At 36.3% G+C, this 16,207-nt stretch overlaps 1 protein-coding gene across 1 annotated transcript; it reads right to left on the bottom strand.

The window, feature by feature from the left end:
• Positions 1-2,779: 2,779 nt before the first annotated feature.
• On the bottom strand, positions 2,780-8,896 carry LOC148571519 (uncharacterized). The gene is made up of 4 exons (XM_088507276.1): positions 8,619-8,896; positions 3,777-4,013; positions 3,593-3,698; positions 2,780-3,505 (listed from the first exon to the last, which is right to left on the bottom strand). Exons 1-4 carry the CDS (start codon positions 8,894-8,896, stop codon positions 2,780-2,782), a joined length of 1,347 nt encoding a protein of 448 aa, XP_088363402.1.
• Positions 8,897-16,207: the final 7,311 nt, after the last annotated feature.

Below are 16,207 nucleotides of genomic sequence, written 5' to 3'. Positions count from 1 at the left end.
CTTAATGAAGTCCTCTAATTAAATGCTTGTGGTGCTTATGTATCAAGTGGTAATACTTGAAAACAAAGCAATTAGAGTCGTAGCTTTGTTATCAACTCATGGGGCAAAGCACCCAAAAGGAGAAGCTAATAAGAAAAGCAAAAGCTTGTTTCAAGGAAGAAATATAAGAAAAAGATTTCATAAATTGAGCTAGATAGAAGAATCAATCATTTACATTTCTTTTGTGATTGAAGCATGCATAGAAAACTAGCTAACCATGAACATTGAGTTGCTATTCTTCTTATCTTGGATTGTCAATCTTTATTGCATGATTCTTTTCTTGCTTGGGGACAATCAAGGTTTAAGTTTGGTGTTGTGATGACATGTCATCATGTCATGTTTTTCTATGCTTTTTCATACAAGAAATTTATAGTTAGTGCTTAAATATTGCATTCTTTTGTGTTTAAATGGTATATTTCCTTAATCTTTTGATTTTATAAATTTTGTAGGAAATAAGTGGAAAAAGAAGCAAAAAAGCACAAAATAAGCTAAAAAGAAGAAAAGAGGAATTTTGGGCATACTTTGGAGCCTAAAAGCATGGCCCATGACCATGAATGCAAGAAACAAAGGTCGGCGCTCATTAAAGGGGAGCGCTAAGTTAAAAGAGTTAACTTTTTCGGGTTTTGTTTTTAGCCTAGTGACAGCATGACCATGCCTCCTTCAAAGGGCCATAAGTTGAGCTACAGATGTCCAATTGATGTGCTTCTAGTTGCGCTGGAAAGCTGACATTCAGAGCTTTCCAACGATATATAACCATCTATATTTGGCATGAAATTGAAGCACAAGTGAAAGGCATCTTTAAGGCACAAAAATCAACCAAAAATGGGGCAGCCAAGGCTCGAAGAGGGAACCAGGGTAGCGCCCAAGGGAACAAGGCAAAGGCATAGCGCTCAGTTAACTTAGTTAACTTTATCATGCCTCATTCAAAAGAAAATACAAGGAAATTGCTAGCACATGAAGCCAACAAGGTTTGAACTGGGAACCTTGCACAAGCATAGAGAGGGCGCTCCGTTTTGTTACTTAACTTAGTGTTTCTTGCAAAGAAATTGGCCACATTGAAATGGCTTTACCAAGGCTCGAAATGGGAAACAAATGCAAGCAGTGTAGCGCTATATTACATTTTCTAACTGAGCGCTAAGGAAATTGGCACAAAGGGTGAACCAAAGCAAAGCTGGTGAGCGCTCAGTTCACTAACCAAACTGAGTGCTCCACTGGAGCTGCACCAACACACCATGCCACTTAAACCAAGCCATCCGGATCTACTCTTCTTCAAATCCAAAGCAAGTAAAGCCCATTATCATCACTCAAAGGCACAAGAGATAGTTAGATTAGAAATTTCATTTAATTGGAATTTGTTTTCAGTTCCAATTTTATTTTCATTTTTTGATAGCCTATAAAAATGCATCTGTTTCATTTCATGAGGAGGCTGGCTCCATTAGAGAGTAGTAGGAGTAGGAGTAGAATAGAGAGCTCTCATTTAATTTTCCTTGTTGAATTTGAAGAATTGAAAATCAGATCTGAGTTTTGTTTCTATTTCATTTTCTCTCCTTTGCACTTTCTCTTCTGTTTTGATCGAGAGAGCAATTGAGCTCTTGGCTTTCTTTCTATTTTTGCTATTCCATGAAAATTGTTGATTTATCTTAAGAATTTCAGAATTGATCTAAGTCTTCTTGCTGCGTTTAATTTTTCTACACTTCTATATTTCTGTTTTGGTACTGAATTGATTTGAGAGCTCTCTAGTTTACTGCACTTCACTTTTTTTCAGTTCTGTTTTAATTCCCAGCACCCAATTCCTTTTACTTTTCATGCAATTTAATTCTTCTACAATCGTTCTAAATTCTACTTACTGCTTCCTTTAAATTTCCTGCACCCAATCCCCTTTACATTTGATGCAATTTACATTCTTGTCATTTAAGATTCTGTCAATTTACATTTCTTGCTCTTTAAGCTTCTGTCTATTTTACTTTCTGTAATTTACAATTCATTGCTCTTTACATTCTGTTGCTTCAATTTTACTTTAATTTACTTCAATGTTAGCTTGACTAGACTAATCAGTCACTAAAGTTGCTTGATACATCAATCTCAGTGGGATCGACCTCACTCTAAGTGAGTTATTACTACTTAATGCGACCCGGTACACTTTTCGGTGAATTTTAGGTGTTGGAATCCCGATTTCAACCCATCAGGTTAGAGTTATGATTTTGATTCTGAAATGGTTCGAGCTTTGTTTCTAAGTAATAGTAGCTAGGAAGGTGATGAATGAATTACTTCTTGATACCTTATGTATTTTGTGCTTCTTTTCTTGTTTTTGTTTGAGTTCAAGATGAAAAGAGTAATTTAAAAAAAATTGGAAGAAAAATTAAGATTTTAGTGAAAAAAAATTAGGTAACACTTAGAATGGGAAGTTTTTTAAACCTTTAAAAGCAACTATTATAAAAAGTAATTATCCTTTTATCTTTATCTTTAGTTTTTGCATTATTTTTTACCTTATTATATTTCTCATAAGTTTAGTCAAAAGCAATAATTAAACATTTAAGGTTATCTTATAGCATTAGAGATTTTAATATTATATCATAATATATTGCTCACTATCACTATATATGAACGTTAAATGTATAGTCAACATCAAAGCTAATAGTTGTTAAATAATAAAATTAAATTATATCTAATATTATTATAAAAACATTTATGTCTATCTAAATTCTTTAAGACCTCGAGAATCTCTAGAGTAATAAATTATCTAGAATGCATCAATATTGTCTAACTCATCTATTTCATCATCACCATCCCAGTCATTATCGTCATTTTTGTCAACATGAATTTCATCCTGCTCTGCTTCATAAACCTCGTCCCTCGTTAATTGAAACTCTTTAAAATTCTCTACGTCTTGCTCACAAAATGGTATGTCCTCCACCAAAGATTCATCTAGTTCTTCCTCATTTAAATCTCCCATATCATATAAATATTTGGGTTTCATATGATAAACAGAACACCAACCTTCATCAATTGGATCATCAACATAGTAAACCATTCTTGCATCTGTTGGAAGAATAAATGGCTCATCTGTTTCATTATCACCAATGTGTATCAAGTTAGAAAAATTTACACATGTGATCCCAAATTGATCTATTTTGATTCCCTTATTAAGTGTGGTATCAACCCAAATATATTTGAACAGCACAACCCTCAGCTTGCCAATGTAGTCTAACTCTATCATATCTACCATTTTACCATAGTATGTATTGCCGCTGGCTACTATAATAGGGTTCCTGCTATTTGAAACACTATTAGTAATAGCAGACATAACCACGCCAGTATTTTGTGTTTTAAGTCCTTGATCTTTCTTCTTTATACGAAACCTAAACCCATGAACGTTATACTCCTCAAACCTCTTCACAACATTATTAGGCCCTTCTGCAAGCCACTTGATTTCGGAAGTGATATCTGGATCATCGTTTTTTGCAACCTACATGTGTTAATAGATTAGAATTCCAAAATGTGATCCTAAATATATTTAGGAACAAACAAGTTTTATAAAATGTAAATGACTCACATAATCCTTAAACCACTCATGGAATTTGGCATGGATGTAGTCTTCAATGAGTTTAGTTGCATTTTTTCTACCACGGTATATTCTGGCAATCTCACATCTACACTTTCTGATAAAGTAGACTAAGGTTATGTAATAGTTATAGAAAATAATTGAAATCTAAGTTAGAAATAACAACATAACTCACTCGTGGAACTTGTCCACCACTGAATAATTTGTCAAGACATAACGATGGGCTTGCAATTTTTTAGTTGGTGTTAACGAACAAATCTTGTTAGCTCCACGATATATTTCTAAGGTTGAAAAAATCTTAGATAAGACAGTAGAGCAGAAAGTTAGACATTCCTCTATTATGTAACCTTCAGCTATGCACCCTTCCGGTGTAGCCTTATTACGGACATAAGATTTTAAATGTCCCAGGGCCCTAATAACAAGAAGAGAAAATTAGTTATCCATAAAAAATATACAGAACAAATAGATTCAAATAAAACATATTAGAGTGCCAAAATTTACCTGTCAACATGATACATCCATCTTGTAACACCCTAATATTCAAATCCTTATGCTCGAGTCATAAGTCAATGATATTACGGTGGTACGACTCTCAGGTGGATTTTTAATATATAAATATAGGTAATTTCGAAAAGAGTATTAATCGAGAAGCCTGAAAAGAGTAGAAATAAAATCGCGAAGACGTATCACTCACGTTTCGACAACAAAAGATAAACCGTGAAGCCGAAAACGATATACGGACAAGGCGTAGAGGAGATTAAGAGATAGATAACAGATAGATATATATAACATAAGTAAATAGCCACTAGTCGCGACCCGCGAAGTTTAGGCCGGCTAGGGTACAGTATGAAAGTAGATGACAATAGTATATCCTAATCTCTCCCAAAGGAAACATAAGAGCCTCTATAGGCAAGTTCTAAAAGAGTTCAATACATAATATAATCTTTTCAAAACATAGGTGGAGAGATTATAATCAAACACAAAGTAGAGGAAATAAAGATCTTCGCCGTCTCTCAGACGACCCACAACTCACTTCTGAGCACCTGGACATGTATCTGAAAAACAAGAGATATATACGGAATGAGAACCCCGGGCCCATGGGTTCCCAGTACGGTAAAAGTGCCAAATAAATACAATGCACTGCAATAAAAACTCACCAAGCATCCTAAACTCCTTTTCACCAAGTATCCAGCCTAGATTCTCACTAATCTATAAATAGGCATCTGTCGTAAGGGAATACTAAATCTAGATCACATCTCATATGACTCCAAACTCGCTGACTCTCCCACGAATCAGATTTCAGAATCATAAACAAAGCCATCATCAGTCGTGCTGTCTCAGCAATTCTATATCAATATATCATGCCCTCCCTGGAACTAGTGAAACCACATCACTGCGTCTACCCAGGGAGCTCAAATCATCTCAACTAATGATCACCATCATCATGCAATCGCATCATCAATTCATCTCATCAAGAACAGCCCTCAACCTCCACCGACACCAACATGAGGGGCCTCTCAGTTGTACAAACACAAGCAATACAGGCAAGTAATACACAATTAGGGTACAAGTAGAACAAGTAGCACATAATCAGGTAACTTAGCATATATAATGTAGAAATCCAAAACAAATAGGCAAACCCAAACAATTCAAACATATGCAAATGATGAATGCCTGCCCTATGGCTGATGATATCATCTGTCGGTTATCAAGCCAACCCGACATGTCCGGTAGCTAACCCGGGCACAGTCTCTCTGTTGCGTATTAATATCATTAGAGGGAATATGTGCCCTGTCGCCATTAGAGGGTATCTGCGCCCTGTCGCCATTAGAGGGTATCTGCGCCCTGTCGCCATTAGAGGGTATCGGTGCCCTGTCACCCTTACAACCAGAGAGAAAACACAAGCATGCTTACATTCAACATTTTTCATCATTATTCATTTATCATATTCGTTAATTTATCATATATGCCTTTATACTCAACCATAATCCATAATGGCTTTGCCGTAACTAGGCAATAACTCAGCCATCCGGCTCACAGTTCAATCCAGAACTAGCCAATTTATCAACATGGCTCCGCCGTATCCGGCAAGAACTCAGCCATCCGGCTCATGGTCCAATCAAGAACCAACCATTTATCAATAAATATAGCCCTTCGGCTCATGGCATATACGGTACTTCCACCGCCATCCTCCATATCTCATATAATCATATCTGATCATCATTGATCATAACCTTTTCCCTTGCTTCACTCGCAAGTTACCACATCCCCTAGCTCCTTCCTCATTGCTAGGCATACCATAATGATTTGATACATAAGGGGTGAGATCGGAGGCTTAAAAGTATGAGGTTTGGCTTTAAAAACTCAAAAATCAACTTTGGCATGAAAACAGGGCCACGCATACGCGCACTCAACGCGCACGCGTGGATGGCCAAAAACTCATCGACGCGCAAGCGTCATACGCGCGAACGCGCGGGTTGAAAAATATCCAAACGGCGCGCAAGCGTCAGCCACGCGTACGCGTGGGTGCTCTTGCGCCCAGGCACAAAACTGGCACGACCCTGGCACAACTCTCTGGAAAATAGCTGGGCATTTGGTACAGCGCATCGACGCGCCCGCGCACACCACACGCACGCGTGGATGGTGCTTTCTGGAAGAACGGCGCGCACGCGCCAGGTGCGCCTACGCGCGTAGGGTCGTTCTGCTAAAAATTTTCTAAGTTAAAAGCTGCAGAATTTACAGATTCAACCCCCAATCTTCCGACGGACATAACTCTCTCATTTTAAATCATTTTTCACCCGTCCTTCGAACGGCATGGACATCCCGGATCCAATTTCATTTCTAAACAGATTTGGCAGAAAACAGAGATCCGTAGTCCAGGTTATGTCCCGTCAAAGTATGCCCCAAAACCATGTTTCCATACAAAACCACAAAGTGCCATTTTCAAAACAAGCCATTTTCAACGCTTTTCAAAATCAATCAAAACATGCCAATTTCAGCCTTTTCTTTGAAATCAATCAAAATATACCAAAATCAACATCAAGCCTCCTCAACTCGCACGTTGACACTTTCTCAAACTCAAACACATTTACATATCATATACTCTTTCTCATGCCAAATTTTAACAACACTATTTCCAATCAACCATCATTATACATAATCAATATCGTACTCACTATCACGTGGCTTCACCCACAAATCAACCTTAATCATTCCTCAAGCATATATCACGACAAACATATCTCTAATGCATCATCATACCATCAAGGCATCAATAATCATAATCACATATATGACCATATAATATATCTCAACCAAAACCAAACATACCTCATCTATATAATTGCACCCAAATTTACCAAATCCCACACCTTAACTCCTCAAACCTTATTATTCAATAACCAACCCAATCATTCATATATTCATTATCTGAAATTCATCCAATCACTTGTGTCATCATACAATGCACACCTCAACTTACCTTTCTCACCTTTTTTCGTCCTCCGACCCAAAATCCACGGCCTCCGGCCCAATATCATAATTTAAATGCATAAACCACAAATCAATACTCATTACCCAGTACATCAAATTCTCAATACACCAAGCATACAAGGCCACACAATTCTCAACCCAAATCATTAATTCACATTACATACCAACTATGCATATTAGCACCAACCATTTACACAATCCAAACTTAATCCTAGGGGCATCTAGCCTAGGAATTCTCATCACAACACACGGTACTTAAATGAAACTTAAACCGTACCTCTTGTAGCCAAACCAATTGAGCCTCTTCTTTGGAAGTCTTCACCAACCTTAGCTCCAAGCCTCACCAAAGCTCCTCAAGCAATACCAATCTCCCAATTGTGCACCAACATCACCAAATACACTAACATAACCAATATCACATACATACATCAACCTAGGGCTCATAAAAATGACAAGTCACAAGGGTTTGAGCACTTCTTACCTCAGGCCATATGAAGTAGGGATAGAACCCACTTAGAATTCATGTTGGAGTATCCCTAAACACCCAAAATCACAAGATTCCAACACTAATTACCCAAAAACGTGTAACAGTGGGGAATTTCGAAAACTGGGCAGAGATGAATGGAAGACTCACCACAAAACTTAGATATAATTGTAGAGGATGAGAAGAGCGACGCGTGGCCGTAAACGGCTCGTCAATCGGAGCTCCGTAGCTCAAGTTATGGTGGTTTGAAGATCAAAGAGAGTTAAGTTTTCTCTCTTCTCTTCTCTCTTCCCAATTTCAGCGCCCAACACCCCTTCTTTAGGGCAAAATGAGCTGAAATGCTCATAACTAATGTTTATATATGTTGGGTCTTGGGCTCACTTAGGCCCGGTTCACTTATTTTTGCCCATTGGCCCAATTTTGGGCCAAAACCTTTAAGATTAGCGCTCTAAATTGCACTTTAAATATTTCTACCTTCCCTAATTATAGTTCCTCATTTATTAATATTATTTACCCATAATCAATTTCCTCAGCTGTAGTACCAGACAGATCTCAGCCGGTACTGCCGGTCAAAATTCCACTACGCGCTTTTACGCAGAAAACTATGTTTTCCGACTCGGAAAAATTCACTGAATCCAAATATCATATTTGAATTATCAAATTCCAATTGCCAAATCTTCCAACCATATTCGCTCTTATTTAACTTATTATTTAATTAATTTCGGTTAGACCGGGTATTACACATCTACACTGTACTGGACCTACAGTCATTGCTTCCTCTATGAGATGAATAACTAGATGAGCCATAATAGTGAAAAATACTGGAGGAAATATCATTTCCATGTGACAGAGCATCCAAGCAATACGTTGTCGTAGTCTATATAAATTCTCAAGTGATAGTGATTTGCCTGAGACTTCTCTAAAATAGTTGCACAGCTCGATAAGCACAGATGTAAACTCCTTAAGCAAAGATCTTCTAAGAGAAATTGGTAAAATATGTTCCAGAATAATGTGTGAATCATGACTCTTTAGACCGAATACCTTTCTTTTTTAATATCGACACATCTAGAAATAGTTGAAGAGTAACCATCTGAAAAAGAGATACTCTTTAGAACACTCAGAAAAATATCCTTGTCAGAATTTGTCATTCTAAAGCACGACGCAAGGTACTTGGAAGAATTAGGATATGGATGGAGTTGTTCTCTAATTCCCATCAACTGCAAGTCCTTACGACCTTGCAAGTTGTCTTTAGTCCTTTGTTTGTCATCAAGTACAGTAAAAAGCACATTATCACAAATATTTTTCTCTATGTGCATCATGTCAAGACAATGACGAATAAGATTATCCTTCCAATATGGTAAATCTCAGAAAATACTCCTCTTTTTCTATTGTAGTGGGTTGTTGCCATCATTGAGTGCATCCTGAGGTCTTTTTCGACTACTTTCAATTTGAGACAAAATCCTTCTACCTGATAATGTCAGAGGTGGGCCTCTTAGTTCTGTATGGCCATCAAAAGAGTGTTTATTGTGCCTATACTCATGGTCATCGGGTAACCACCGACGATGTCCCATAAAGCAATACTTCATGCCAAACTTCAACCTTCTGGAGATTGTATCAAAGTTACATGATGGACAAGTAAAACTTGTATGTGTATTCCACCCAGACATATTATCAACACCTATAAAATCACTAATAGTCCAAAATAATACAGCACGCATATAAAACATGGTACCATCAACAGAATCGTAGACATCAACACCTCTCTATAATTCGTTCAACTTACAAATAAGTGGTTGCAGAAAAATATCAATATTATTTCCAGGCATCTTTGGACCAGGAATGATCATAGACATTATAAGAGAAGTTTGCTTTATACAATACTATGGAAGATAGTTGTATATATATAGCATCACTGGCCATATTAAAATGTTTGAACTGAGAGTCCCGTATGGATTGAAGCCATCGGTTGCTAAAGCGAGCCTCATGTTACGAGGATCTTTAGCAAATTCTGGATGTAACAAATCAAAATCCTTCCATGCCTTGCTATCTCTAGGATGCTTTAACTTTCCATCTGAGTTAGGAAACTCCGAATGCCAGTGCATTAGTCTTGCTGTCTTAGAGGACATGTATAATTTTTCTAACCTAGGAGTAAGAGGAAGGTATCTCAACACCTTTGCTGGTACCCTTTTTTTATCTTGACTTATTCCCACAACTTCCGTATTGTTACTGATGTTCTCTTCTACTTTATATCGAGATGCATTACAGACCACACATTTATTTTTTTTTCCTCATTGTCTTTTCCAAAAAGAGCATACAGTTATTTGGACATGCATCAATTTTCCCGTATCCCAAACCTAACAATTTAATCATTTTTTGGCTTCATAAAATGAAGTGGGCAGGTTAACATTGAGAAAATCATTGTTGAGAAGGTCGATTGTCATGGAGAATGTCCTATCAGCAGCACTACACAACACCTTGATATGATACAACTCAATAACAAATGATAACTTGCTATATTTTGCACACCCAGGATATAATTTACGATTCCCATCCTTTAGAAACTCTTTAATTCTCCTTGAATCCTCATTAGTGTCATTTACCGGCGGCATTGGAATGGAATCAGTTCTCAAAGCAAAGGGCTCATCATCATCACCTTCATAGTTGTAGTCATCTATACCAAAAATATCAGTCAACATATCATGTAATGGAGGTTTTTTAACAGGCTCGGTATGATCGTGACCCAATAGTTATTCTTCCGATTGGATTATAGTTTCTCCATGCATATGCTAAGAAGTATACTTTTTTTGAAATCCTTTTTGAAGTAAATGAGTTAATACTTCAACTCTCATTCCCATATCGTTAAACCCATATTTGATGCATGGACATATAATTTTTTCATTTATGGCAGTTCTAGCAAAGGCAAAGTCTAAAAACCCTTCAACCCCGCATTTATACTCTGTTGATGTAATTGATTTATGAATCCAACTCTTTTTAATCATAATTGGATGACTCTGTTTAAATAATAATGTACCAAAACATAAGTGTATGAAAGGTATAACAATGAATGATACAACAAATCATCATATCATGTATTAGTTCCTAATTAATATACACAACAAATTATAGAAATGAAGTGAAATAAAGTGTAAACAGAGATGTTAGTGAACCAACCTAAATGGATCGTCAAATTAATGTTTCTCACTAATCAGCTGTAGAGTAAGTATAATTGTATTGTAGAGTCTCACAATCTGCATCACAAAAATAAATGAACCTTGTCCTTAATAATCAATTATGCATAATAAATTTAAAAATTATTAAGGTAGAAAATCATAAAACAAATGAGTTTATATAATGTTTAAGTAAAAATATACAAAAGAACTCCATATAAAAAGGAATAAGTGATGGTAAATGATATGATATTTTTAATATGGTGCATAACTTACTTAAAAAAAAGGCAAATAGATATTGTTTAATAAATTTTAAACAATTTAAACATTGTTTAATATAATATGTTATATATGTTTTTTTTTAAAAATATATTGTATACGTGGTGCGTGGCAGAAGTTAGACTAATTAAGAGAATTTTAATAAGAGAACAGCGTTGCAAGTATAGCTCTTAACCAGCTAAAATCTGCCTCACCAATTTAAAAAGGGTTGTCACAAAAATTAGAATTAAAAATACTGGGAGTTTGAGTCCCAGGTCGTCTCCCAACGAGTTGCAGGAAAGAGTGCTAATTTATTAATTAGAAATTTTCCAGAAGATTTGAGTTGGATAATGAGTAATTAAAGTAATTGTAAATTAAGGCAATAAAAATAAACTAAGAATAATTATCGATATTCTAAATAAAAAGCCTTGACTGGGGGAATTGATTAATTGGAAGTTCTATCCTTGTTGGGATCTCTTAAATGTAGTATTAAAAAGACTGTTGTTTTTACTTAGTTAACCCTTACTAAATAAAGGAAAGTCAAGTGATTAAGCTAACCCTTATTCGCAAATCATAGTCCTCTCCCTTAGGAAGGTCTAGCGTTAGTAAATACAAAACTAGCCAACAACGTTCAATTTAACCGACACTTAAGCCTTCCAACTCAAGTGTCTCCTCTTAATCAATCCCATGTCAAGTAGAAAAACTACTCCATTGACATGGATATAATACTCATAAAAATATAAGAAGACATAATAAATTAATTAAAATAAAATAGAGAATTAATAATTAATTAAAAGTAAAGGTAACTCTATATATTAATAAATTCAAAATGCAACATACTTATCTGAATAGGGTCAATGAATAACTGAAAGAGTAAAGGAATAAGGAAACAAACTAAAGTAGTAACTTCAACGGAGGTGATGACTCTTCAACATCCAAAATCCAAAGCAAAAGCATAAACTATCAATGTAAAGCGAATCTAGATTCAGATCTAAAACTAAAAGTAATCCTAATATCAATGTATCTCAATGTGTATGGATGCCTCTTGAGTCTCTTCATGTTCCCTGGCTTTAATCTGTGTTTCTGGGCTAAAAATTGGGTTAAAATGCGGCCCGAATTCATCCCCAGCGTATTCTGTTATTTCTGCAGATCGCGCAGGTCACACGTACACGTCGTCCACGCGTTCGCGTCATTCAGCTATTTTCCTTGTTACGCATTCGCGTCGTCCATGCGTTCACGTCATTTGTGCAGACTCTAATCCACGCGTTCGCATCAGGCACGCGCTCACGTCACTACGATTTTCTTCATTCTGTGCGTTCGCGTGAGGCACGCGCTCGCGTCAGTGTTCGCTGGTCATCTCCTTAGTTTCTTGTGTTCCTTCTATTTTTGCAAGGTTCTTCTCCATTCTCTAAGCCATTCCTGCCCTATGAAGCCTGAAATACTTAACACACAAATCACGGCATCGAATGGTATAAAGGAGAATTAAAATATACTAATTAAAGGTTTCTAGGAAGCAAGTTTTCAATCATAAACAATACTAGGAAGGAATTATAAAATCATGCAATTCATATGAATAAGTAGGTAATGGCTTGATAAAAACCACTCAATTAAATACAATATAAATCATAAAATAGTGGTTTATCAACCTCTCCATACTTAAACATTAGCATGTCCTCATGCTTAGCTTAAGGGGATAAAGTAAATAAGTAGGGAAATGTAAGACTCATGCAATGCAATACAACTTATATATATGAATGCAACTATATGATTCTTGTCTACTTGGTTAAAAGTAAATAAGTTCTTCAAGACAAACATAAATCAAATTTCACTAATTCAAATTATATAGTAAAAACAGGTAAAATTGTAAGAAGACAGCTTCACGAAAGCAGGGAACATAGAATTAAGCATTGAACCCTCACTGATGGTGTATATGCACTCTAGTCTCTCAAGTGTATAGGGTAATCACTCTACTCTTCTCTAATCATGCTTTCTAAACTTTGTTCTTCACCTAACCAATCAACAATATTTAATGTCCCAACGCAAACATCATGAGGTCTTTTTAAAGGTTGTAATGGGGCCAAGGTAAGGATAAGGGTATATATATATATGGCTAAGTGAGCTATAAATTGAATCTTTGACTAACCTAAGCTCTCATCTAATATACATACACTCTATATAACTCTAGAATCATGCCTAGCTACCCAAAATTTTCACTTTTGTATTACATACTCATGTATCAACTTTTCTTTTAACTTTTATCACATATGCATTGACCTTGGAGCTTATCTTTACTTAAAATTGGGGTAATTTTGTCCCCTTATTTATTTATTTATGTACTGAATATTTTTGGATTTTTTTTCAGCAAAGAAATAAACATATCATTATTAATGCACATAGATTTTCAATTTCTCTAGTTTCACATGAGTAGGTACCCAAATTCCCATTATTTTATCATGACACATTCCCTTATTAACCCTTGTTCCCGCAATCTTTCCATACTCAATTGACACATAATTTCTATCTTAAGCTAACCAAAGATTCAATTTAAGGTGTTTAATTATTTTTCCGCTTAAGGTTAGTAATGTGGTAAAATATAGAACAAATGGGATTTAAAAGGCTCAAAGTGGCTAACAAAGGTGATTGAAAGGGTAGGCTTATTTGGGATAAGTGAGCTAAACAAGTAATGGCCTCAATCATATGCATGCATATAACACATTAAATATTGGACATATAGGATGGAACAAAATAAAGATTACAATCATAGAGAAGTAAACACACAAGAACAATATTTATGTTTAAATAATGTAACCATATAAATAAGCTCAAAATCTCACAGGTCGTGTGTTCTTAGCTTTTTAACTATGTTCCAAATATAACTTCTAACAATTTTAACACAAAAAAAAAAATTTTATTTAAACTAGTGAAATTTTTCAAAAATAGGGTTTTAAAAGAAACTTATTATTTTTTTCAATCAAGTAGAACATGCATGCAATTAACCTATTACTATGCAATTTATCATATCCTAAACAAAAGAAAAACTAACTAAATATCCTATTTTATTGGTGTTTTAAGGAAAAGAAACTACCTCCAGAAGTCAGGTACTGACCGACCTCCCCACACTTAAAGCTTTGCACCGTCCTTGGTGCCATCTGTCAGGAACAAAGAGGGGCTGGTAGCAGCATCTCCATCATCGGGACCGTCATGGCTCCCTGTGCTTGTAAATGAAGTGGAGTCTGGGGTGTCTGGGTCTTCTTTAGGTGGGTGGTTACCAACAAGTAGCTCCTTGAGGTATGTAAATCTGCGCTTGTTACGGCACTCTCTTTGCTTTCCTTTCCGGTCAAGCCGGTCTAGCCTCTCAAGTATCTGATGGAGCAGTTGGTTTGTTGAAGGTGCTTGTGATATGGAAGAAGAAGGAATATCTTCTGCTGGTTCTGTGCTCTGGTTGATAGTGGCTGCTGGAGGTCTGATACACTTCCCGTTAGGGACGTATTGATCATCTCGTAGAATCATGGCCTTGGTGTCCCCAGCTCTATAGGAGACTTCGGCTGCTGAGACTAGATCTGAAACCAAGGCGGGGTAAGGTAAGTTGTCCGCAATTTGTACGTGTCCCATAGCATGCCGAATATGTCTTGGTAAATTGAGGTGCTGGTCTGTAAGGATACACCAGAGTAAAACAGCCATGTCCGCAGTGAAGGAGGACTCGTGAGTGCTCGGAAAGACGTAATGGGACATGATCTGTGCCCATACTCGAGCCTCCAAGGTGAGTGCTGAAGCCAAGATTCCCTTAGGTCGGGATCGATGGTATCCGTAGATCCATATGCTGCCAGGTTGTGCGATAACTCTGAGAACGGCGTCCCAGTTAAATTGGTATGTCTGGCGCTTGAGTGAGGCTTTTTGAAATGCGTCCAATCCTTCTGGAGCAGAAGGAAGATCTAAAGCTCACTGAATGGCTTCTTCTGTTATGGGGACTTGCTTCTGACGGATGTAGACAGACTGCATGGTTGGCATGTGAAAATTGGAGTAGAATTCGACTACCCATGAAAGATTAACCTGCCATGGCTGTCTCCGTAGGAATCTCCATTGTCTTTGCTTAATGCGGGGCTCAACAATTTCAGCAATGTTGGTTGGGAGGATAAGAAGATACTCATTGTTATAATTCCTTTCAGCCAGGATGGGGAACATCTGCTCACAGAAGCGGTTAGTGAACCGCGCAGTCTCCTTTGCTGGAAAAGCTTTCTCTTTTTCATCGACCTTGATGATCCTCTTTTTCATCCCCGGCAATGGCGCCATTTTTCACGATCGGATTTCTACTAGTAAAGAATTTTATAAAAGTAATCACGTTGTAAGTATAGTTTCTAAACCAACAGAGAATCCTTTCATACAAAAGATTGGTTGTCACAAGTAACAAAACCCAATAAAATTTATAACCGAAGTATTTAAACCTCGGGTCGTCTTCTCAAGGAATTGCAGGGAAGTATGATTTATTATTGGTTATGGAAAAGGGTATATTTTTGGGTTTTTTGAAATAAGGAACAAGTAATTTAAATGACAAGAAAAATAAATTAATAATTATAAAAATCTCTTGCAAGGTATAAGAACTGGAAATCCTATCCTAGTTATCCTTATCAGGTGTGATGAGAATTGGATTTTGCTCCCACTTAGTTAACCCTTACTAAATAAAGGAAAGTCAAGTGGACTAATTAACTTGATCCTCAAGTCCTAGTCAACTCCTGTGGAAAGACTAGCTTTAGAGCGATCCAAATCAATCAGCAATTCCCAATTTTCAATCAACTGCTGAGTTTGACAACTCAAGTGTTACCAATTACTTAACCAAAGCCAAAAGGGAAAATAAATCATAAATATAATAAAACAATCATAAATCTGAAATACCTCAAATTGCATTTAAACATAAATTCAAATCTAACATAGAAAGCTCATAAACCAATTTGGAAAGATAAATAACAATTAAAGTAATAGAATGAATAAAAGTAGAAAACAAATTAAAGGAACATTGAACCTGTAATTGAGGAGAAGTAGCCTAAACATAATAGAAATCATAAATCCTAATCCTAATCCTAAATCCTAAGAAAGAGGAGAGAGCCTCTCTCTCTAAAAGCTACATCTAAAAACCTAAAATTGTGTATTATGAATATTGTTTCTTGTTGTATTCATGAATGGATTGATTCCCCCACTTTATAGCCTCTA

The sequence above is a fragment of the Arachis ipaensis genome, chromosome B3, assembly GCF_059453495.1.
Source record: "Arachis ipaensis isolate K30076 ecotype BB chromosome B3, ASM5945349v1, whole genome shotgun sequence".
Classification (NCBI taxonomy): domain Eukaryota; kingdom Viridiplantae; phylum Streptophyta; class Magnoliopsida; order Fabales; family Fabaceae; genus Arachis; species Arachis ipaensis.
This window is presented reverse-complemented; position numbering and strand designations above follow the sequence as displayed.